Source organism: Bufo gargarizans, chromosome 3 (genome assembly GCF_014858855.1).
Source record: "Bufo gargarizans isolate SCDJY-AF-19 chromosome 3, ASM1485885v1, whole genome shotgun sequence".
In the NCBI taxonomy this organism is placed as follows: domain Eukaryota; kingdom Metazoa; phylum Chordata; class Amphibia; order Anura; family Bufonidae; genus Bufo; species Bufo gargarizans.
This window is the reverse complement of record NC_058082.1, coordinates 447,932,653-447,957,867: the sequence shown is the minus strand read 5'-3', so window position 1 is coordinate 447,957,867 and position 25,215 is coordinate 447,932,653. Positions and strand designations below refer to the sequence as shown.

Here is a 25,215-nt window from a genome sequence, read left to right as displayed (position 1 = left end):
ACTACACCAGGAATCAGCAACCTTCGGCACTCCAGCTGCTGTGAAACTACAACTCCCAGCATGCAAACATGGTTGGCTGTTCGGACAACTCCCATAGAAGTTAATAGAGCATTCTGGGAGTTGTAGTTTCAGGACATCTGGAGTGCAGGAGGTTGCTGATCCCCGCACTACACCCACGTGTGCACAGGCGCATGCACATACAGACCACACAGCTCTGCTGCACGCATATAATCATAGGTCTTCACCACACAGCCCCCAGACACCGCTTCATGCACTATCGCCGCAGCTCTGCAGCAAACCTACAGCGCCGCCTACTGCACTCCTCCTGAACTGTCCTCCCGCGCAGACGCTGCACGTTAGACTCCTCAGGCACGTGACCGATCACGTGCAGTTGACGTCACCGAAGGTCCTTTAGCTTACTAGTTCTAGTGCATGAGGACTGGAAACGGAGCTGTTCGTACTACTGTGTACTGTGTGGTAAGTGAGAGGGGAGGTAGAGCAGGCCTGCTCCATGTGAGTGCGGCTCCTTCACTCACCGGCCTGAGAATGAGGGATGTAGACATGTAGCTAAGCCTGTATATTATATACACCCAGCAATGAGCTGTGCACAGCAGAGGTCTGGAAGGAAAATTCTAGATTATTGGTGTCTCCCTCCAGAAGTCTAGGTGCTCCAAGCAATACTGGGCGCTCTACTACATTGCAGTATAAGGCGGTGTTCACATCACATGCTGTACAGTGGCCTCTGTCCCCATAGACTTCTGTTGTGAAAAAAGTGTAAATGGATGTATATCTATATTAATATATGTGTTTTCTGTTGCTGGTGTACCACACTCTTGTATATTCCCCCCAACCTATATGTTAAACCTAGGAGAAAAACCTGCTGTGAACGGTCCGTGATGTGGTCAAGTGGCATGCACGTCCGCAGCAATCCAGCGGGCGTCTAGTTCAGACTGGGGCGAGGTGGCGACAGCCCGATCATCCTCCTAGAAAGCCACCTTGAACGGTCTAGAAAAAGCCATTGATGATTTCAGATCCGTCGTCCGCAGATTCCCATTGAAGAGAGTGACGTGCACACGCCGAAATCCATGCAGTGTTCGCCTGTGTTAACAGCGCCATCAGATTTCTCCCTGTGCACTAAGGGTACTTTCACACTAGGGTTTTTCTTTTCCGGCAGAGTTCCGTCACAGGGGCTCTATACCGGAAAATAACTGATCAGGCATATTCCCATGCATTCTGAATGGAGAGGAATCCGTTCAGGATGCATCAGGAAGTCTTCAATTCAGTCATTTTGACTAACGACGGAACTGCTTGCCGGATCACACTGCCGCAAGTGTGAAAATAGCCTAATGCGTGACAACTATCTTCTGCGCCTTGCGGGTCTATAGTGCTGTCATACAGGCTACATCAGGTGATACCGTCCCCTAGGGGCAATGCTTCCATGTACCACCATTCTATGGAGCGTACCGCCATAGGACGGATACATGGCTGGCATTTCTGTGATCGGCTGTGACTTGCTGCTGAAACCACCCCGTGGAGCAGATTTTCAATCACAGAAAAGATGCATGTGAAGATATAGTCTCAGCTAAGGGCACATTCACACGACATGCACATTAAAAAACTGATAAACTTTCACTTTTTCATGGCCGTTTTGCATCTGTTTATACATTTTTAATGTCCGTTTTGAATTTATTTTGAATGCCTATTAGACGGGTGCACTTCTGTCTTGATTTCAATGGGGTCTGTCTGGCTGTGGAAATGGCTATAAAAAAAGCATTGTTATAGAGGGCGTTTTTTATCAGCTCAGACTATGTATCGTTTTAGTTCATAGTCCATATGCCTGATACGTTTTTATATCTGCTTGCCAATGACTTCTGTATGTTTGTCCATTGTCTCTTAGGATGTGCTCCAAGCCTCTGTAAGGGTTTCCCTTTTGACCGGAGGAATGGCCGCCCACGCGTTGGGTTCTCGACCTCGCACTGGAGATGTTTTGCAGGGCCCTGGCGAGGCTAGTGACTTCAGTTCTTTGCTCCTGTCCCGGCCAGTTCTTGAGGGCCTAGAGGCAGCTGGCTTTACCAAACCCTCTCCAATACAGAGCAAGGCTATACCGCTTGGAAGGTGCGGTTTAGGTGAGTGAAAGATGGAAAACGGCCTAGTTTAAAGGGGTTATCCAGGATAAGGAGATCCATCTGTGCTCCGAATGCTCGAGCCAATTTTAATTAGTGGGATCAACCCTACACGGCACTATGCCTGTTCAATAGGGTTGAGCCTGCTGACAGGTGCTCTTTAATGTAAGGCTAGGTTAGCAGTCTAAGCAGAATAGACAGAATACCTCTGTACGCAGCTCTCTTCCCATCAATATGACAGAAACCTTGATGGAACCCATTGTAATTCCACGAGGTTTGTGGGTACTGCTGGTATCTGTTCTACCATGGATTCTGCAGAGCCCTTTGGCTTTCATCATCCAATAGCGCCATTGTGGTAGTGTGAACTAAGCCTTAGCTAATAAAACTGAGTTTTGTATCAACACCAGCTGGGCATGTCTCACTGCACCCAGTTGGAAGCTAAAGGAGCATGATGGGGGGGGGGGGGGGGGGGGCAGAAGTCGACTTATTGTCAGCCCAGGCCTTGCATCTAGAGCTGCAGCTATCAACTATTTTTGTAATCGAGTATTTTATCGATTAATCCAATGATTAATCGAGTACTCTAATAACAAAAACTAATTAAAAGAACGTTTTCCTTAATGAAAACTTATCAGCTGCCCCCCTCAGTGCCATCAGCTGCCCCCATGTCACACAGCGTCGGTCATAGTGCGTGCTTGTGTGCACTATGACCTGACAATGTGTCAGGAGGACAGTGCAGCGCAGTACGGGCCGGCGGGTGACTCCGTGGTCACATGACACAAACGAATCCTCAATACAAAAAATTTGCATTGAGGATTTTTTTGTGTTGAATTACTCGATTCAATCGAGTAAATGTTCCAGCCCTAATGGCATCCCTCTCTTCTTGAAGGACAGGTCATTGAGGTTCTGGGGTACAGCGTTACGAGCCTCTACACGGCGACTCAGCTGATCCTATAGGCTTTCAGTGGGATTCAGGTCTGGAGAGAGTGCAGTCCACTCCTTTTGAGGTACCCCGGTCTCCAGCTGCCCATCCCTAGTGATGCGACCTCGATGAGCTGCCACATTGTCGTCCATGCAGTTGAAATTAGGCCAGTGTAGTTCATGCAGAGGCACAGTGACTGGATTGCTGATGTTATTCAAGTAGTATGGGCTTGGTACTGTACCATTCACAAAGTGTAGGGCAGTCTGTATTGACCAGACACACCTGCCCGCACTGTAACACCGCCACCACCAAAGGTTCACCAGTGGCTGATGCATAGTGCTCTCCCTGACCTTCTCCAACATATTTGTGGCAGAGGTACACTTAATTATTATTTTTTCTTAATTTTAGATTTAATCGTTCAGGCTAAATCCGGCACTGGCAAAACTTGTGTCTTCTCCACCGTGGCATTAGATTCTTTGATTCTGGAAAATGCTGCAACCCAGGTATCCTGAATGTTTCTTTGTCGCCCTGCACTGCTTCCCGTCATATTAGTATAACTTTAACAGTTTCTTTTTTCTTCTAGATTTTGGTCTTGGCTCCAACAAGAGAAATTGCAGTTCAAATCCATTCAGTTATTATATCTATAGGGATTTGCTTGGAAGGGTTGGAGTGCCATGTTTTCATAGGAGGGACTCCGCTGCCACAAGACAAAGTTCGGCTGAAGAAGTGTCACATAGCTGTCGGCTCGCCTGGTAATCAAAATTTTGAGTGTACTAGGAAGTGGTTCTGTGTTTCTTTACCCACACCAAATATCTCATGCAGTTTGAGCTGAGATACTGCGTGTATAGTCAAGATTCAATATAACATGTAATGTAGTCATTTCCATCCCTTCCCTGTCTATGGTTTGGAATCCAGTGGGCAGTCCTGCTCAGGGACCGCCAGCCTTCCCTGTACAACTGTATATAGGACCGTCCACTGGACTCCTATGCCCAGTACAGTTGTCACCATACCAGAATTTTGAGTTTGATTTCAATTCACTAGAAAAATATTGCAATACTCAATTCCAGTTCGATACCAGGTAAAAAAAAACTGACAATGTGTATTTTTTATTTTTTTTTGCAAAGTATCAGTTGCCCATTGTCTGAGGAGGTACTTGATGAGGTCACTTACTATTTGACTAATGGATAAAACCATGTGCCTCACATTAATAGTAACCTCATCAGTACACTATGGGGGCCATTTATTCTGAATTATACGCCACAGAGTATTAATGTAGCACATTTTGTCGCAATGTTTTTTTTTTTTTTTGTCATCTGCTATTTTACGCCACTTTTGTCGAGTGCTGAGAAAAGTGGACGGGGAGAGGGCGGACGGGCCCTTCTCATTTATCATTTTCCACGCCAGTTTATGGAGTGGTAAATTACTTTAAATGTATGCCAACAAGGGAGCTGGAATAGATTTTAGTATGTCGGACGGCCTTCTGGAGGAATTACCAAAGTTACGTAGAGGCCTGCGCTTCCACATAACTTTGGCGCATCCATCAGCAGTGCAGAGGTACTAAGACCGGCGTCTAAATCGATGGTCTTAGTAAATGTCCCCCCTACTGTATATGCTTATGCTATACTTATACTATGTTTATACTAGGAACACTGACAGCTATATACTTATACTACTGCACTAGGCACACTGACAGCTATAGGCTTAGGCCCCTTTCACATGGGGCGAGTATTCCGCGCGGATGCGATGCGCGAGTTGAACGCATTGCACCCGCACTGAATCCGGACCCATTCATTTCTATGGGGCTGTTCACATGAGCTGTGATTTTCACGCATCACTTATGCGTTGCGTGAAAATCGCAGCATCCTCTATTTTGTGCGTTTTTCATGTAACGCAGGCCCCATAGAAATGAATGGGGTTGCGTGAATATCTCAAGCATCCGCAAGCAAGTGCGGATGCGGTGCGATTTTTCACGCACGGTTGCTAGGAGACGATCGGGATGGAGAACCGATCATTATTATTTTCCCTTATAACATGGTTAAAAGGGAAAATAATACATTCTGAATACAGAATGCATAGTACAATAGCGCTGGAGGGGTTAAAAAATAAATAAATAATTTTAACTCTCCTTAATCCACTTGCTCGCGCAGCCGGCATCTCTTCTGTCTGTCTTCTGTGCTGTGTGGAGGAACAGGACCTGTGGTGACGTCACTCCGGTCATCACATGTTCCATCACCATGGTAAAAGATCATGTGATGGAACATGTGATGACCGGAGTGACGTCACCACAGGTCCTTTTCCTCCACACAGCTAAGAAGACAGAAGAGATGCCGGCTGCGCGATCAAGTGGATTAAGGTGAGTTAAATTATATTTTTTCTTTTTTTTAACCCCTCCAGCGCTATTGTACTATGCATTCTGTACTCAGAATGCTATTATTTTCCCTTATAACCATGTTATAAGGGAAAATAATACAATCTACAGAACACCGATCCCAAGCCCGAACTTCTGTGAAGAAGTTCGGGTACCAAACATGAGCGATTTTTCTCACGCAGGTGCAAAACGCATTACAATGTTTTGCACTCGCGCTGAAAAATCGCACGTGTTCCCGCAACGCCCATGTGAAAGAGGCCTAATACTACAGCACTAGGCACGCTGACGGCTATATGCTTATACTACAGCACTAGGCACGCTGACGGCTATATGCTTATACTACAGCACTAGGCACGCTGACGGCTATATGCTTATACTACAGCACTAGGCACGCTGACGGCTATATGCTTATACTACAGCACTAGGCACGCTGACGGCTATATGCTTATACTACAGCACTAGGCACGCTGACGGCTATATGCTTATACTACAGCACTAGGCACGCTGACGGCTATATGCTTATACTACTGTACTGCACTAGGCACGCTGACGGCTATATGCTTATACTACTGTACTGCACTAGGCACGCTGACGGCTATATGCTTATACTACTGTACTGCACTAGGCACGCTGACGTCTATATGTATATACTACAGCACTAGGTACAATGGGACATAGCACTGAACCATTGCAGCAGTCCCTTCATTTGTAGAGTCCAAGAGGTCAGACCCCCCTCTGATCATGAAACGCTTTTTGAGAGGAGAAAAGATGCTTTTCCAGAGAGCATTGTTGGATTTTGCTGCACTGCACCTTGCCCGCTGTTCTTCCAGTCGTAGTCATGATTTCTCCTGAGAAGTAGCACAAATGCTCGCTGTTCAGTCCCATTCCTTTGTAAGTCCTGGCATTCAGAGCTTCTGGAGTCTGTTCGCTGATGGCTGGAGTCCATTCCTGGCTGAAGTCACTATCTGCTTTTAATTATGTGTAAAAATAAACTCTGGCTTATATTGCCAGTCTGGGCTCCCGTGAACGTTTCAGTATTTAATTTTTTCCCCGTTGCAGGCCGAATAAAGCAATTAATAGAAATTGGCTATCTCGACACATCCAGCATTCGTCTATTTATCCTTGATGAAGCAGACAAACTACTAGAAGAAGGAAGCTTCCAGGAGCAGATTAAGTAAGAAACTGTCACGGTAATTGGTCGTCTCAGCGATGCACAAAAATAGCAGTTCCTTCCTTCATATTTTCTATTTTTCCCATTCTGTGTATTTATGGCAGTATTCCTATCTTGGACAGATACGGCATATCCACCGACAGTGCCATACATTTCTGATAGATACTGGTCCCTACTAGTGTTGAGCGAACTTGTGTTTTAAGTTTAGCGTCTAGGGTTCGGGTTATCGAAGAATCGCGTTATGGATTCCACGGACCATAACGGAATTTAGATTCCTTAACAGGATTCTTTGATAACCTGAACCTGAACTTTAGATGCCAAACTTAAAAAAAAGTTCGCTCAACACTAGTCCCTACTGATCCTGTCTCCATTGACTTCTTTAGGAGTTAGCTGAGCCTCATGGGCTGTTTTCGTGACTCCAGTAGAAGTAAATGGAGACCTCTTCATTCATTATCTGCCCGGATGCTACGTCCTGAGGCCCCTTTATCACGCAGGACAGGGTCCTCTTTTATAAGTGCCTAAAATAGGATTAACCATATAATTGTATACTATGCTGTACATCTATTTATGAATGCAATATGAGAGAAGGAATTATATCCCAATGTCTGTTCTTCCCCCATTTCTCACATATCTGCAACTGCTGCCCTTCTGCTCAAGGGGGGAGATTTATCAAACTGGTGTAAAGTAGAACTGGTTTAGTTGCCCATAGCGACCAATCAGATTCCACCTGTAATTTTCCAAAGGAGCTGTGAAAAATAAAAGGTGGAGTCTGATTGGTTGCTATGGGCAAGTAAGCCAGTTCTACTTTACACCAGTTTGGTAAATGACCCCAAGGAGTCTGTGTGTTTCAGTAAGAAATAATATGCCTGAAATGGGGCTATATATATATATATATATAATGGAAAAAATTGGACAGCACTCCAGACGGTATCTTCGGTAAAGCAGATAAAGTTTAATCACCCATGTGGTGGCAGCAAAAAAGCAACGTTTCGGCTCTACATGAGCCTTTCTCAAGCAATGACAAAAAATGTAAAGCCAGCATATATCAGTGAGTCAATTAAATCAATTGTGTAACCATATAATTGATACTTAATAAACATCAATGTACAAAAATATAAATACCATTACAAAATAGTCATCATAATGATCATTATTAAAGTGACAAGTGCATACAGTGTATAAAGTGCATGATAGGGTTGACAGTCCTATGTTATAATCTAAAATCCATAAACACTATCAACTGTTCATAGTTCGTCCATGATTACTCATAAAACATTGATTGTGCACATATGTGATGGGGTATGATAATGAGAAAATACCTGAGAGAGTGATAGAGCCCACATATACTATCGCGCTGTTCAGCGCGTCTCCCTGATGCAAGTGCGCATGTCCCGGTCGCATATCAAACGTCAGAGCACGTCCGAGCGGCACCACGTTTGTTAGAGATGTCGCTCCTAAGTGACGTCACAGGCACATAGCGATGCCTTCTGCCAGGTCATATGTGGCGTCACTGGAGTGAGGAAGCGCATGTGCAGTTCCAACTTTGATGCCTATAGCCACCATAGTATTCAAGGGAATGCAGCCAGTCTATATTCTTTACTGCATTGATTACTATGCGCATACTAAGTTCCATAATCGATCACAGTGGATGTATTCCACTTAACACAGCCAAGTAGGAAGGTCCCCACTTTTCCAAGATGGGAAACCAACCTCTTTGTGTGCCCATGATGCTGGCAGCACGCTAATACCATCAGCACCATCGGTCGCATACTTGCTGCAACTCGTGACCTAGAGGGTTCTCCTCAATCATAAATCAGAACAAGAAAATCAATATTTGGGCAATCAAAATTCCATCTGCCTGTTCAAGATTAATCCTTTTGATATGCTATCGGGACAATGACACCAATACACAAGAAAAATAAAAGGTTTGAAAATCCAAACAAATACTTAGTAGGCTCCTCATCCACCTCCCAGGTGCAACATTATTACTTCAAATCTTCCCCCGGAATTCCAGTGTATCTGAAATGATATGTAATATTAGTGATACAAGTGACACCCAGAATACATAAAAATCTTGTTTTACACGTTTCTATAATATTTTTGTTCTTATTTTTTATTTTATATAAAGTTTACATTTTTTATATAACATTTTTTGTCAGTATACATGTCCTCTGCAGGAGAAAATATTTGAATACATCAGAGGCAACACATCAAAGGGCACCCTACTCTCCTCAGACTCCTCCTCCATACCTATAGTCAATATTCAGGCCATTGGGTTGTAGACTAGTTAAAGTCCGAATCCAAAATGACTCTCTCTTTTTGAGCAATATGATACGATCCCCACCCCTGCGAGGCATTGGTATCTGATCAATGATCCAACATCGCAGGTCCTTTTCATTGTGTTTTTTGAGTGAAAAATGTCTTGGCACAGGAAGATCAGTACGACCCTTCCTGATGGTGAATCTATGGTTGTTGAGTCTTGTTTTTAAATCAGTGGAGGTTTCCCCTACGTACAATGTCTGGCAGGGGCAGGAGAGCACATATACCACAAAAGTAGAGTCGCAAGAGAGATGGAATTTAATAGGGTATACAATGCCTGTACTGGGATGTGTGAAGACCCTAGATCTACATATAAATCGACAATTGACACAATGCAGGCACGGGAAACAACCAGTGCCTGATGGTGCCAATGTAGTTTGTCTGATGACATTTTTGGGTCCAACATCTGCCCTCACTAATTGGTCTCTGATGTTTTTACATCTCCGATATGCACATAAAGGCGGTACCTTGAATTCGGGCACAGCTTTTTTGCAACCACTTAATACCGACCAATGTCGTTTCAATATTTTATTAATGTCATTACTATGTTCAGAATAAGTGGATACAAATGTGACCCTCTGATCTACCTTCCTATTTTTACCACTGGTCTGCAACAGGGAATCTCTGTCAAGAGCTAATACTCTATCCTTCTGTATCTCCAGTAGTTTACTAGGATATCCCCGTTGTTTAAATTTAACAGTCATCTCCTCAATGGTCTTGTCTAAAGAAATCCTGTCCGTAACTATTCTTTTTGCCCTCAAAAACTGCGAGTATGGCAAATGCTTCACCATACTACGTGGGTGACAACTCTCGTACCGTAATGTCATGTTTCTGTCCGTGGGTTTTGTATAAAGCTGCGTACTCAAAAAGCCATTTGTTACAATAACATTAGTGTCCAAAAATTGGACAGAGACATCAGAATAGGTAACGGTAAATTGTAGTTCATCATCTATGCTATTTAGATACAGATGGAAATCATGCAGCTGTTGTACAGTTCCAGTCCAAATGAGGAAGATGTCGTCTATGTATCTCCACCACCCCTTGATGTATTGGGCGTGGTGGGAGCCATAGACGACATCCTCCTCAAATCGGCGCATATAAATGTTGGCATACGTGGGGGCCACGTTGGACCCCATTGCCACGCCTCGTTTTTGGACATAGTAAGTGTCCTGAAAAAGAAAGTAATTATATTCAAGGACAATGGTGAGGAGACTAATAATGAATGAGCTAGCTTCAGGTGTCAATGAAGACATCTCGAGCATGCTCCGTACTGCAGTGATGCCCTTATGATGCTCGATAGAAGTATAAAGGGATACTACGTCGAAAGACACCAAAGTGATACAATCTGTTTCTGTCAAATTGGTCTCTCTTAACTTGAGCAGAAAGTCAGAGGTGTCCCTGATATATGATTGTCCTCCTGTAGAAAAATCACGAAGCACCTTATCCAAAAAGATTGCAACGTGGCCAAATACTGAATCGGTCCCCGAAACAATGGGACGCCCCGGTGGGTCCACCAATGTTTTGTGGACCTTGGGCAATACATAGATTACCGGAGTGATCGGATGAGGGACAATCAAATATTCGGACAATTTTTGATCAATAATACCTGCAGTCAAGGCATCAGAGACACATTGCTCAATTAAACGTACAATCTGAAATTTAGGATATCCATTACTACAACCGCGCCGCCTTTGTCGGCGGGTTTTATTGTTAGCTCTTTATCCCTTTTCAATTCAGTTAATGCGTATGCCTCTGCTGCAGTGAGATTCGGGAATCTGAAGTTCTCAGACCGCGGAAGCGACCTCAGTATTTCAATCTCAGATTTGACAGCGGAGGCATAGGCATCAATTGCAGGTTCATTGAGTATTGGAGTGAAAGAACTCTGGTTAAATAAATTAAACATGTGACATGAGAATTCACTCTCTTTCCTCATCTGCTCCCCACTGGTTCCATGGAACCAAACCTTAAGTTTTAAAGAACGAAAAAAATTATTCAGATCTGATTCCAAATCTAGCCAATTTACCTGTGTATTGGGGCAGAACGATAGACCTTTAGACAAAACAGTTGACTGTGCAGGGGTTAAAATTTTTGAAGATAGGTTAATAACAGCTATTTCTTCACTTTGGAGTATTGAGTCCGTGTTTTTACATTGCGAGTTTTTTTGACCATCAGACAAACTACATTGGCACCATCAGGCACTGGTTGTTTCCCGTGCCTGCATTGTGTCAATTGTCGATTTATATGTAGATCTAGGGTCTTCACACATCCCAGTACAGGCATTGTATACCCTATTAAATTCCATCTCTCTTGCGACTCTACTTTTGTGGTATATGTGCTCTCCTGCCCCTGCCAGACATTGTACGTAGGGGAAACCTCCACTGATTTAAAAACAAGACTCAACAACCATAGATTCACCATCAGGAAGGGTCGTACTGATCTTCCTGTGCCAAGACATTTTTCACTCAAAAAACACAATGAAAAGGACCTGCGATGTTGGATCATTGATCAGATACCAATGCCTCGCAGGGGTGGGGATCGTATCATATTGCTCAAAAAGAGAGAGTCATTTTGGATTCGGACTTTAAATAGTCTACAACCCAATGGCCTGAATATTGACTATAGGTATGGAGGAGGAGTCTGAGGAGAGTAGGGTGCCCTTTGATGTGTTGCCTCTGATGTATTCAAATATTTTCTCCTGCAGAGGACATGTATACTGACAAAAAATGTTATATAAAAAATGTAAACTTTATAAAAAATAAAAAAATAAGAACAAAAATATTATAGAAACGTGTAAAACAAGATTTTTATGTATTTTGGGTGTCACTTGTATCACTAATATTACATATCATTTCAGATACACTGGAATTCCGGGGGAAGATTTGAAGTAAAAATGTTGCACCTGGGAGGTGGATGAGGAGCCTACCAAGTATTTGTTTGGATTTTCAAACCTTTTATTTTTCTTGTGTATTGGTGTCATTGTCCCGATAGCATATCAAAAGGATTAATCTTGAACAGGCAGATGGAATTTTGATTGCCCAAATATTGATTTTCTTGTTCTGATTTATGATTGAGGAGAACCCTCTAGGTCACGAGTTGCAGCAAGTATGCGACCGATGGTGCTGATGGTATTAGCGTGCTGCCAGCATCATGGGCACACAAAGAGGTTGGTTTCCCATCTTGGAAAAGTGGGGACCTTCCTACTTGGCTGTGTTAAGTGGAATACATCCACTGTGATCGATTATGGAACTTAGTATGCGCATAGTAATCAATGCAGTAAAGAATATAGACTGGCTGCATTCCCTTGAATACTATGGTGGCTATAGGCATCAAAGTTGGAACTGCACATGCGCTTCCTCACTCCAGTGACGCCACATATGACCTGGCAGAAGGCATCGCTATGTGCCTGTGACGTCACTTAGGAGCGACATCTCTAACAAACGTGGTGCCGCTCGGACGTGCTCTGACGTTTGATATGCGACCGGGACATGCGCACTTGCATCAGGGAGACGCGCTGAACAGCGCGATAGTATATGTGGGCTCTATCACTCTCTCAGGTATTTTCTCATTATCATACCCCATCACATATGTGCACAATCAATGTTTTATGAGTAATCATGGACGAACTATGAACAGTTGATAGTGTTTATGGATTTTAGATTATAACATAGGACTGTCAACCCTATCATGCACTTTATACACTGTATGCACTTGTCACTTTAATAATGATCATTATGATGACTATTTTGTAATGGTATTTATATTTTTGTACATTGATGTTTATTAAGTATCAATTATATGGTTACACAATTGATTTAATTGACTCACTGATATATGCTGGCTTTACATTTTTTGTCATTGCTTGAGAAAGGCTCATGTAGAGCCGAAACGTTGCTTTTTTGCTGCCACCACATGGGTGATTAAACTTTATCTGCTTTACCGAAGATACCGTCTGGAGTGCTGTCCAATTTTTTCCATTGTCTATTGTGGGTAAGCTCCAGTTGCCATCCTTGGACTCTGCACCCAATTTTTCTATAGGTGGTGCTGCCGGTAGATTTTTATACTTTATATATATATATATATATATATATATATATATATATATATATATATATATATATATATATATATATATATATATATATATATATATATATATCTCAAAAGGATGAGGCAGCACTCCAGATATTTATTCCCTCTGCATTTATTGGTATGAATGGCTCTGCAACAGGAAGATCAGGATGCAAAGGTGGCCACGCCACCATGGACATAAGATGGACAATTTACATTTCTCTGCACACTGTATATGAATCAAGATAAGGTTATTCCTGTCTTATAAAGTGAAGACTTAACTGTACAATATGCGATCGCTTTAGGATCAGGTCTGAGTGCCGTTGTAGCAAATTTGGAATTAGACCTTTCGGCCTTATAACTTCTGTTTTCTACTGTGCAGACTCCACATACAGCGTTTGGCTCCTGCGCAGTAGTGTCCCATCCTTGCCTTGAGAATCGAGTGTGCACACTATCATTGTCTGCTCAAGTGGCCATGCTCTATTCTCAAAGCAGCTTCCAGACCAGGACACCGGAGACATGGTTGGTTTCCACTGAGCAGACGCTGGTTGTGGAGTCTGCACAATAGAAAATAGAAGGGGAGCATGCACAGCCCGGAGGATGGGGTTTGCGAATGAAGCAGTTTTTTATTACATCATTTAGAGGGGCCACTGATGCCAAAACAGTGCAGACATTGTATACAGGAGCTGCTGCCCCCTCCTAAATCGGTAGGGCAGACAATTACAGAAGATAACGGGACCAGGGGCAGGAAACCAGTGACGTGTAATTATTACAGAGTGGTCATCCCCTTTAAAGGGATTGTCTCATCTCAGACAATGGGGGCATATCGCTAGAATATGCCCTCCATTGTCTTATAGGTGCGGTTTCCACTGCTGGGACCCGCACCTACCATATATTGAGAACGGAGCACGGCAAAGTGGTGAATGGAGGACTCCAGTCCGGCCACCATCAAGCGCTCTCCCCATAGAAGTGAATGGGAGCGCACCTCGCATGGCCGGCCACCGCTCACATTCGCTTCTTTTGGCCCGACAGAAATAGCCAAGCCAGCATTCGGCTATTTTCAGCAGCCCCATAGAAATTAAATGGAGGGTGGCTGCGCATGCACAGTGTGCACTCCATCACTTTCAGGGCTCCGTTCTCGATATAGGTGGGACCTGCACCTATCAGACAATGGGGGCATATCCTAGCGTTTCCCCCCATTGTCTGAGATGAGACAACCCCGTTAACTAGGATAATGCAGAAATCCTTCAGAATGACAAAATGTTAGGTGAGACTTTCTTCTGTGTACCGTATTTTTATCACTCATTTCCATCTTTTCCGTCATCAGCTGGATTTACTCCTCTCTTCCCACCAACAAGCAAATGTTAGCCGTTTCAGCCACATACCCAGAATCCCTAGCTAAAGCACTGACAAAGTATATGAGGGAGCCAACCTTTGTCAGGTTGAATGTAACTGACCCCAGCCTTATAGGTATGTATAATCTGATTAAAGAAACTCCAGTAATACCATTAACGCACTGGACTTGACATCTTGTCTTTGTGTGCTTCACTAGGGTTAAAGCAGTATTACAAGGTGGTGAATTCTCATCCTCTTCCACACAAAACTTTTGAAGAGAAAGTTGAGCACTTGCTTGAATTGTTCTGTCGAGTTCCCTTCAACCAAGCCTTGGTATTTTCTAACTTACATAGCAGGTAAACGCATAGGGGATTTATAATGAGGGGAAGATGTGAAGTCAGTCTGCATGGGAGAACCTTATGCCACATTTATCAGATGTCTCGTGTTACTTGATAAGTGCCTTACCCTTAAACCTAACACTCCACCCTCCTCCTGGAGTGAGATTCATTAACATGGCTAACCACACTAACTTTTCCACCCAAAATGAAAAACTGGAGTGGTTGAAAAAAAATTCAAAAAGTCGCGAAACTTTGCGCAAGCGAGTGCAAGAAAGTGCAAAATTTTGCTCGAACACTTGCAAAAAAATTTTTTTTATTTTTTTTTTTAAAATATGCCACAATTCTGGAGTGAAGGTATGATGAAGCAGGTGTCACGGTACCTTCTGTGACAGGTTAGAAGATCGTAGAGACTGACTGCACGTGAGGTTAACTGACAGTCTCTTGATTCTCAGTGTTGTGATTTGGTAATGACCATACCTCTTGCCAGGTGTAGCCCGTGGTCATTGCTGCTTTCCCTACTTAGTTTGGTCTCGCACTTCATACCATGCGGTTGATATTCTCTGCTTGGATTTGGAGGAGTTGGTGTGTGGACCTTACCTGTGTTCCTGCTCATCCATTTTCTATAAGTTAAGTTGTACTGCTCTTTGTATTTGGTGGTTCCCCTGTGCTTGTTGTTACTAGGCCTCAGGGAGGCAACGCGGGTTCGTTCACCTGGGAAGGAACCAGTAGTCTCATTCCCTGCCACTACCTAGGGCATTTCAGGGCTCCTGGGGTCTAGGTTCCGGCGTAACCTTCATGGCTATACATACAGAAATCAGGTTTAGGGGCTTCCTAGGAGCTCCTAGTTCTGTGTCCCTTCCCTCCCCTGTATTCGTGACTGCAGGGCCATAGTCTCCTGTTGCTGACACCAACTGCTTATTTCATGATAAACCTGTTCATTTAACCATAGTAAATGAGCAGGGAGGTCGATAATAATCTCTGGTATTGTAATTATTCCTTAGTGCCTTCTTCTGACTACCTAGTGAATAGTTTTTCAATAGTTATTCTGCAGTATCATGATACTGTACATTTTACCAGTTTTGCAGGCGTAGATACTACAGTAAGTGGGTGCCAATATCAGAGGTCATTGTGTTGTCGTTTGCTAGTCTAGAGAAGCACTGGTGGCCCTGTACACTGACCAAAAATATAAATGCAACACTTTCGGTTTTGCTCCCATTTTGCATGAGCTGAACTCAAAGATCTGAAACATTTTCTAGATACACAAAAGACCCATTACTCTCAAATATTGTTCACAAGTCTGTCTAAATCTGTGTTAGTGAGCACTTCTCCTTTGCCGAGATAATCCATCCCACCTCCTCACAGGTGTGGCATATCTAGGTGCTGCTTAGACAGCATGAATATTGCACAGGTGTGCCTTAGGGCTTTTTCACACGAGCGGATGCAGTGCGTGACATCCGCTGCGTGAATGCCAGCCAAGACCCGATGCGGACAGAAGAAGCACGGAGCAGTAACATGACTGATAATGCTCGGTGCCTCTCTATGATCTCTTTACTACAAAATCACAGTGACATAAAGTTCTGTCCGCATCGGGTCTTGGCTGGCATTCACGCAGCGGATGTCACGCACTGCATACGTTCATGTGAAACAGCCCTAAGGCACACCTGTGCAATATTCATGCAGTCTAATCAGCACCTTGATATGCCACACCCGTGAGGTGGGATGGATTATCTCGGCAAAGGAGAAGTGCTCACTAACAGATTTAGACAGATTTGTGAACAATATTTGAGAGTAATGGGTCTTTTGTGTATGTAGAAAATGTTTCAGATCTTTAAATTCAGGTCATGCAAAATGGGAGCAAAACCGAAAGTGTTGCGTTTTATATTTTTGTTCAGTGCAAGTAGCCACCTGCATTATTTGCCAGTATATTTTGTAGCATGCTACATATTGACTTGTAACACTTTTATACATCTAGGGCTCAACACCTCTCTGATGTTCTCACAGCCAAAGGATTTCCAGCAGTGTGTATATCTGGTAAGCGTACATTTGGGATGATTGCCCCCTGTCCACCCATCTGTCTAAGGCTATTTAATTTGAGCAGGCTATAGCTGGATCCTGTGTTCTCAGAGTTTGTTTGGAAGCCTAGGTTTAAGAAGGGGTGAGTCTGTTTAGCGTAGGGTCCCATCTTTAAGAGGTCTCTTTAACCAGTCCCCCAATTGTGGCAGTAAACCTTCCCAAATGTCCTGCCACTCATTGATAGCTGTAGTGGTTCCCTGGATAGCATGTCATATAATGCAAGGGACTGCACCCATCCTACAAAAGCACAGGGAGGGTTTACTGCCAAAAGTTCAGGACACTTCACTTGTAAAGGAACACCCAGCTGGCATAATGGCACATGAGCAATTACATTTTTTTCCCTTAGTTATGCTTCTGCTATGCGCATCATCATAGTTGCTTTTAAACTGGTTTCTACATCCCCTTTCTAGCACTGTCAGCGGTTAGAGGTGGTAAAAAGTTTTGACAGGTTCTCTTTATGATTTATGCATTTTTTTGTTGTCTTATTGTAGGCAGTATGAACCAAAACCAAAGACTTGATGCTATGGCCAAACTGAAGCAGTATCATTGTCGTGTCCTAATTTCCACTGATCTGGTAAGTAGCTTGACTGGTAGACTGACTATTGCACAAGATAGAAAACAGAATGGATAATCTATGAAACGCTCTTGAGTTGGGGTGTGTTCGCCCCTGCCATCTTTTCCATTCTTTTTTGTTATCCTGTGGCACGTGACATCACGTAATATCAGTTACCGGACATAAACTCATGACTGGTTGATCTATTCTTCGGTTGTGATGCAGCTTTCTCCCCCGGTGCATACACACATACTGACTTGTTCACTGTCCTTTTTTTACTGGACTGTAGATGTGTTGCAAACACTGGTCGCCCAAACCGTAACCATTGCTTTTTGTCTGCGTAAAATTCTTTTATAACTTGCCTTGTAATACATCCTTAAAGGGAGTCTGTCACCTACTTTGAGCGCTTTTAGACTGCTCAGATCGTGTTTATAGAACGTTTACCCCCCCCCCCCCTTAAAATAGTGCCACTCTTGTGTCTGTCCCACGTAGAGATCCTGAAAAAAGGTACTTTATAAAGTTATGCAAATTAGCTGGAGCAAGCGCCCAGGGGCTGAGTTATGGCTGCAATGCCCCTCAGCTATGTGCCCAGATAAACGCTACCCTTGCAGTCCTCTGACCTGCTTTCTTCTGCTACTTTGTCCTCTTCCTCTGGCTAGTTGATCTCGTGCGAGCGACAGTCATAGCTGGACCTGTTAAGATAAGTGCCTCTGCCCATAGTGGGCAGTGCGCATTCGCGGGCGCGGGCCCGGTGGTGAGCGGTGCTCGCGTGAGATCTCCAAGCCAGAGGAGGAGCAGGACGAAGTATTAGAGGAGGGCAGGCCAGAGGACTGCAACGGGAGCAGTTATGTGGGCACATAGCTGAAGGGGCCTGGGCACCTGCGGCCGTAACTCCGCCCCTGGGAGCTTGCAGCAGCTAATTTGCATAACTTTATAAAAAAACTTTTTTCAGGATCTCTACATGGGATAGTCACAAGAGGTACTATTTTAATGGGGGCAAACATTCTATAACTCGATCTGAGCGGTCTCGGAGTAGGTGTCAGACTCCCTTTTAAGGGCTTCTGCCTTGTCTCTGATGACAGAAGTTCTCTAAAGGAAACACAACTATTCTTCAGTTTTGCTGCCGTTCCAATGCTGCTCCGGTCCATGCTGGCCTGCCGGTTCTGGCTCAACATACAGGAAATGGCTAAAAATGCCTGCTGAGGCGGGTCACTGCTGCAGCCACTCATTGAAGGCATTTTTAGCCTTTTCCTATGTTTCGAGCTGGGACCAGAGAATCAGCAGGGGATTGATGAATAGGGACGAGTGAATCGACTTCGGAAATGTTTTTTTACAGTACAAATCAATTTCTGAAGTTATATGAAGTTTCGCAAGACTTCGCGAAGTAATAACTTCGGCTCATCGGAGCCAATACATGCTAATACTGTACGGAGCGCTCACTCCGTACAGTATTGAAACAAAGTTTTATGCAAATTGACTTTGGATGTTTCATCCGAAGTCTATTCGCTTATCCCTATTGATGAGGTGTGTCTTGATTATTTATTTTCAACCCATCCTGGCCATTTTTACGACCCACTGAAAATAACTATTTCATATTTTTCAGTTTTGTTGTATAATGTAAATGTTTTCCATGTTTTCTCTTGCACATTAGACATCACGTGGTATTGATGCTGAGAAAGTGAATTTGGTTGTAAATCTGGATGTACCATGTGACTGGGAGACATACATGCATCGAATCGGGAGAGCCGGACGTTTTGGTAATCTGCTTATTAGCTGCTTTGCTGTCTTGTGGTTCTTGTTTTCTGAGCTCATCAATATTCACTGTTACGCCGGGCACAACGCCTTGTAGGACATACTCAGCTGAGCTGATGTGATGATACCTTTCACTTACCAACTGATTGCTTGATTCTGGCGAAAAAGTACTTTTAATCCATGTGCAAATTAACAGTTACATGCACCGATAGACGGACCTGAACCACTCTGTGCACCTTGCTCCTCGAGATTTCTTTATCTCCTTGATTGACAAGGTCAGAAGAGATGACTATAAGGAAACCTGACCATGTCAATCAAGAAGGGGAAGAATTAAAGAGATTGTGCACCTATGCAGGCTTTGAGTATCCCTTCCTCCTTCAGCAGATCTGTGAAGGGAAGCATACTCGCCTACATCCTGGCCCTCGCCTCAGCTGCTCCGCTGGGACTTGAACTCATGATCCTCTGATCGCTTGTACCATAGACTCATATCCACGTCTGTCACCCCTTGCCTGAAGCATGACTTACCGGCTTACTCTGACAGGCCTGGGAATCTTCACAAGGCCCCAAGGTGTCATTGCAATGGATGGAGCCTCACGGGGGTTCTGATCAGAGGGGGCTTGCACCCTCTGTCTAACCGCTCAGATGCTATTATTGCTATTGGCCACAATATCCAGGATCAGATTTGGCTCCGATCCCAGTCATTTCTTCCGGGTGTTTGGTGTATTATACATCTCGTTATATAATTACTGCACGCAAATGCTGCATCGTTTTGCATTACTCAACAGATTCCTACGTGAAGGGTTTCGGTGCATTCAGCTGAGCTAGCCCTACTGGTGGCTTCTTTTAGTGTACCTGTTGTTACAGATAACTTTTACTAAGAGACGTCTGTGTCCCATATCATCCATATGTATTACATACACTGCAGTTCTGCAGGTTGTTAGTTCTATACTAGTTATTAAATGACCCTTAATGTTACACATGGGGCTTCTCTTAATAAGTTCCATAGGAAAGGTTACCCTGTAGCAATTATATATTCTGAGAAGGTTATTGAGAGAAGATGTAAAAGTGTATAAATGCTAATGACTGAGTCTACTTTCACACTGGCGTTTTGGCTTTCCGTTTGTGAGATCCATTCAGGGCTCTCACAAGCGGTCCAAAACAGAATGGAAAAGGATCCGCTCAGAATTGCCTCAATCACCATTCCGCTTTGGAGGTGGACACCAAAACTCTGCTTGCAGTGTTTTGGTGTCCGTCTGATGAAACTGAGCCAAACGGATCCGTCCAGGCACACAATGTAAGTCAATGGGGACGGATCCTTTTTCTATGACGCAATCTGGTACAATAGAAAACTGATCTGTCTCCCATTGACTTTGTGATGTTCAAGACGGATCTGTCATGGCTATGCTAAAGAGACGGATCCGTTTTGTATTATCTTTAGCATAGCCATGACAGATCCGTCTTGAACATCACAAAGTCAATGGGAGACAGATCAGTTTTCTATTGTACCAGATTGCGTCATAGAAAAAGGATCCGTCCCCATTGACTTACATTGTGTGCCTGGACGGATCCGTTTGGCTCAGTTTCATCAGACGGACACCAAAACACTGCAAGCAGAGTTTTGGTGTCCACCTCCAAAGCGGAATGGTGATTGAGGCAATTCTGAGCGGATCCTTTTCCATTCTGTTTTGGACCGCTTGTGAGAGCCCTGAATGGATCTCACAAACGGAAAGCCAAAACGCCAGTGTGAAAGTAGACTCAGTCATTAGCATTTATACACTTTTACATCTTCTCTCAATAACCTTCTCAGAATATATAATTGCTACAGGGTAACCTTTCCTATGGAACTTATTAAGAGATGCGAGTGTGAAAATGCGAGTGTGAAAATAGCCTGAATTGTTGAATATCAATTCTGGTATTTTATTTGTACCTGGCCTCAGACTAATGCCCACCTCTAATTATCCTCTGCCTTACAAAGGCGAAGCAGCATGACATTTCCACCATACGCTCTCCTAGCACCTAATTCTAGATATACATAATCTACAGTAGAGGTTCGGGAATGGTGTGTGTGATATACATTGCCCACTGACTGTATGGCAGCAAGGTGAGCTTGTGAGACCCAGGACCTTTAGCCACACAGTGGATGGTCATTGCATGGGGTGGGAGTTCCACTTTATTTTCTGGATGCATTGATGTGTAAACGGTTTTGTGGTTTGCCTTTTTTGCAGTTCAGTTTTCAGTTTTTTTTGTTTTTTTTTACTTCTGATTGGTTCCAGTGTCAAGAAAAAGTATGAAAGCTTATCTAATTATACACCTATGCCGTCACAGGTACCTATGGACTTTCCGTCTCTTACTGCTGCCGGGGAGAAGAAGAGAATTTGATGATGTCAATAGCTCAGAAGTGCAACCTTCAACTACTTCCTCTACCTGGTAAATGTGGTTGTGGGACTCAATCTCTGCCAAATAGGCACTGAACAATAATCATTCAGATTGTGTCTTCATGAAACAAAAACTGCTGCTCCTGCTAAGAATACTAGATTGTGTCAGTGGGGCTGTCATCGGACTGTGCTGCCCAGTGTAAGGAGGACCGGTACCATCTATTAGACAAAATGGCACTAAAATGTAGAAAAAATTATGCTGTTTGGCTAGTAGGAACCATGAAAGACTATACATAAAGTCCAAAGTATTCATGGGGGGGATTTTTTTTAGTTGGAGGGATACACTGGAATCCTAACTACATGTTCGCCGTATCCTTTGGTCGCTCCTCTTAATCAAACAGCACAGTATTATTTGGCTAATAGGAGTGGATATATCCTCATACTATGCTTCTTCTGTATAGAGCAGCATAGTCTGATAACAGCTGTTTTAATGCAGTATACCATATTCTTAAATAATGGCACCACTGTGACAGTCTGTCACATTACAGGGTTTTAGTTTTCTTACTTTTATAACTCATCAATGAAACATAAGTCTGCTTTCTACTTTTCATAGCGTGGCCCTTTCTAGTGAGCCCCCGTAGCAAATGGTACCTAATGAAAGAATCATACTATCCTGCTTTCCGTCGATCTTCCTTTCCCTAGTTTGGGCATGTGTCACTGCACAGTGAGGCCAGTCATTGACCGCAGTGGTGCATGTTACCCTATCCATGCCTTGGTCAGAAGTAAACAAGCCTGGGACCAAAAAAGTCACCAAACGTAGCCAGGGCACTTGGACGGAGCGGTGCGAAGCAGGGGAGTATGATTCTTTCTTTAGGTGCCACATGTACCAATTAGAAAGGACCATAATCTGGGTCAAGGTTTTATTGAACTTTACACTTCACATCTTGTATGGCAGAGGATTTTATTCAATACTTTTCAGTCCCGTCAATAAAAGTGTAATCTTTCTGTACAGAGCCAATTCCAGATGGGCTAATGGACGAAGCTTGTGACTGGAATGTTGAGATCATGTCCATGAAGAACACATCTCAAACTGTCATGTCTGAAGTCCAAGTGCATGAATCAACCAAAATGCAAAATACAGGCATAAATACCTTACCAGAAATAAGCAGCAAAAATACTAAAAGAACTCAACCGAAGCAAAAGAAAGTTGCCAAAAAGAAGACTACAGAGAGAGAAAATCCACAGGAATGGTTGCACATGGAGACGTCTAGCTTGCCTAAGAAACCAGCTGATAACAGTAAACCTAAAAAGACAGAAGGCTTGGGGAATGACGGTAAAATCCAGCAGGGGTTGGATAATTCCCTTCCTAAAATCCCAAGTTTATCTTCTTTCAAACATCCCGTGGTGTGCACATCATCCTTTGCCGAGCTCGTCGAAGATTATGAACAGTTTATCAAGGAAGGCTTAGAGAAACACGTGGAAGTCATCCGCGTTTACACAGGAGGTCACGCAGAGAGACTCTCTTCTGAAAACTCGATAGACATGTCTTCAGATGCTGTAAACACCCCAGATCAATGTAACCTAAGTGTGGACTCCAGTGATGAAAGTTATAGCTCATCCAGCTCCTTATCGGATTGTGAGGACAGTAGTGAGGTATCCAGACATTCGCAGGAGAAAGTGAAGACCGAGGAACGGTCAAGTTCCTGCCCAGATCTTCCTGCTGAAAGGACAGAAGGGGCTGCAGTGTGCCCGGTGAATGTGGATGACTTTCCAGAACCTCCAGAAGACGTGCAGCAGGCACGCCTGGTCAAAGCAAACAGTTCTGTTGGTAAAGGTGTAATTATCGGTAATTCCAAAAAGGTTCAGAAACGGGGTAAAAAAGTAACCCAGCTGTCCAGAAGAGAACTGTGTACAGAAGCTCAGGATGACATGTACCAGCTGGACTATATGAATGCCAGGGCATATCCTTATGGTACCATGAGTTACGCTGACTACTGGCGATCATATTATCAAGCATGGCAGCACTACCATTCCACTGACCCAAGCTCTTATTACAGAAACGTTTACAAATGCTCCAACTGGATGTCCGCCTACCACATGCACTCCGTGTACCTCCACGAGATGCTGAAGCCTTGATGCCTCCTAGCAGAAGCCCCTTCATCACTCTCTCTACATTCAGTTTATTCTCCATCTGTCTCCGAAACATTTGGTTGATTCTGCCGAAGACGGATCTTTATTTTACTTCTGGTTTATATCATAAGACCTGTGCATGGTTTGGAAAGATTATTAACCAATGACCGACTCGTTTATTAACCCTTACCATTCCGTAGTGCAAATAGCAATCATAACTTTTACGTTCCAGTACAGAACTGCCAGTCCTGTCGAGTGCCTTTATGAACGCCTAAAGGAAGACCAAACCAGCAGAAAGTTTCTAAGAATTAAAGTGTACCTATCGGCCCTGGAGACTTGTGTGTTTTAGTAACATTTGTTATTCCTCCTAGAAATGTCAATTGTCACCTAGATGTTACCTTTCTCCTTTGTGAACATTTTTTGGTGACTGCATCAGACTGTGTAGAAACTTGTGCTATGGTCAAGGAGAATTTTGATGCTTAGTTGTCTTATTCGGGAGACCTGAAAGGTCTTCTTTAAAGCAAACCTTTTGGGGGATTTCTGCTGCCCTGTCTGAGAGTAGTGTATGATAGAGGGAGAGAAGCTCAGATCTGTGATCTATAAGTTTTTATAAGATTTGGAAGAGGTTTTCTGCGTAAAAAGCAGAGTATATGTGAATACGTAGCGGAAACTGTTGATCTTCCACCCCGATTTACAGAGTATTAGGGCATCAGATAAGCGGTGTGGACAGAGTCATCGGGGGTCGCTGTCTCTCCTAGGAGTTCTGACAGGGAGTGCTATACTCTTTACTCAGAAATCCTACCCCAAGTCATATAATGCTATGGATCATGGAGCTCAGCATCTCTCTGGATAGGACCGCTTTACTGTAATTACATACACGATGGAAGCTGTCACAACCGGTGATACTTGAGAAAAGGGATTCAGTGCTAATCTACATGTATGTTACAAATGACGTGCCAGTCTGTCAAAGAGCTATCGAAAAGACCCGCAAATGTAGTAGGGGACTGATGTAGGCTTGGCCTTGTGCTGGTGCTTTGTAACATACATTTAGTTTTAGTAAAGGCTCCATCAATCACAACTGTCAACCTCCCCCCCCCCCCCCCCCCCCTATATTCTAGGAACTCGCCATGCCCCTCACAGAATACCTTGGCGTGTCTTCTTTCCAAAATGGGGTCACTTGTGGGGTATCTGGTTACAGAAATCTCTAAAAGGGTATGGTCGATTTAAAGGTGTGCAATTTTACAATGTACTTTCTATATCCATTCCTTGTGGTTTTGAAGTTCTCTGCTGACTGTCATTCATTCTAGGGGATAAGTACCTGTGTCGGGCACTTACCTTGTCAAGTCCCTGTGTGATCATCACTTGACTGAGACTCCTCTTTATCTCCTGGGAGTAAGCAATAAAGGATCCCATTGGATGACTGCTAAGGGAGATTTTGACAACATTGAAAATTATGTAATTTTCACTAATGAATAAGCCTTATTTGCTGAAATAAAAAATATTTAAATCATATTTAGGGCTTATGCACACGGTCTGCAAAACATGGATCTGCAAAAAAACGGATGTAACGCGGATTTCATCTGGCATCTGCGGATCCATGTTTTGCTGACTGTGTGCATTAGCCCTAAATGTGATATATATTTTTTATTTCAGCAATTCCTATCCTTGCCTGCATAAGGGTCCATTCACAC

General features: G+C 43.6%; 1 protein-coding gene across 1 annotated transcript; it reads left to right on the top strand.

Moving 5' to 3' along the window:
• The first annotated feature begins 340 nt into the window (after positions 1-340).
• Positions 341-25,215, top strand: DDX20 (DEAD-box helicase 20). The gene is made up of 12 exons (XM_044283520.1): positions 341-477; positions 1,898-2,126; positions 3,451-3,545; positions 3,626-3,794; positions 6,470-6,584; positions 14,296-14,438; positions 14,521-14,659; positions 16,614-16,672; positions 17,206-17,288; positions 18,919-19,024; positions 21,345-21,446; positions 22,407-25,215. The coding sequence occupies exons 1-12, from the start codon at positions 433-435 to the stop codon at positions 23,528-23,530; spliced, it is 2,409 nt and encodes an 802-aa protein (XP_044139455.1). The 5' UTR covers positions 341-432; the 3' UTR covers positions 23,531-25,215.

Bases quoted from the DNA above. Each gene is read 5' to 3' on its own strand.
- DDX20 (XM_044283520.1), top strand. From the start codon at position 433: ATGAGGACTGGAAACGGAGCTGTTCGTACTACTGTGTACTGTGTG. The intron at 478-1,897 runs GTAAGTGAGAGG...ATTGTCTCTTAG, and splicing joins GTACTACTGTGTACTGTGTG to GATGTGCTCCAAGCCTCTGT. The intron at 6,585-14,295 runs GTAAGAAACTGT...TTCCGTCATCAG, and splicing joins AGCTTCCAGGAGCAGATTAA to CTGGATTTACTCCTCTCTTC.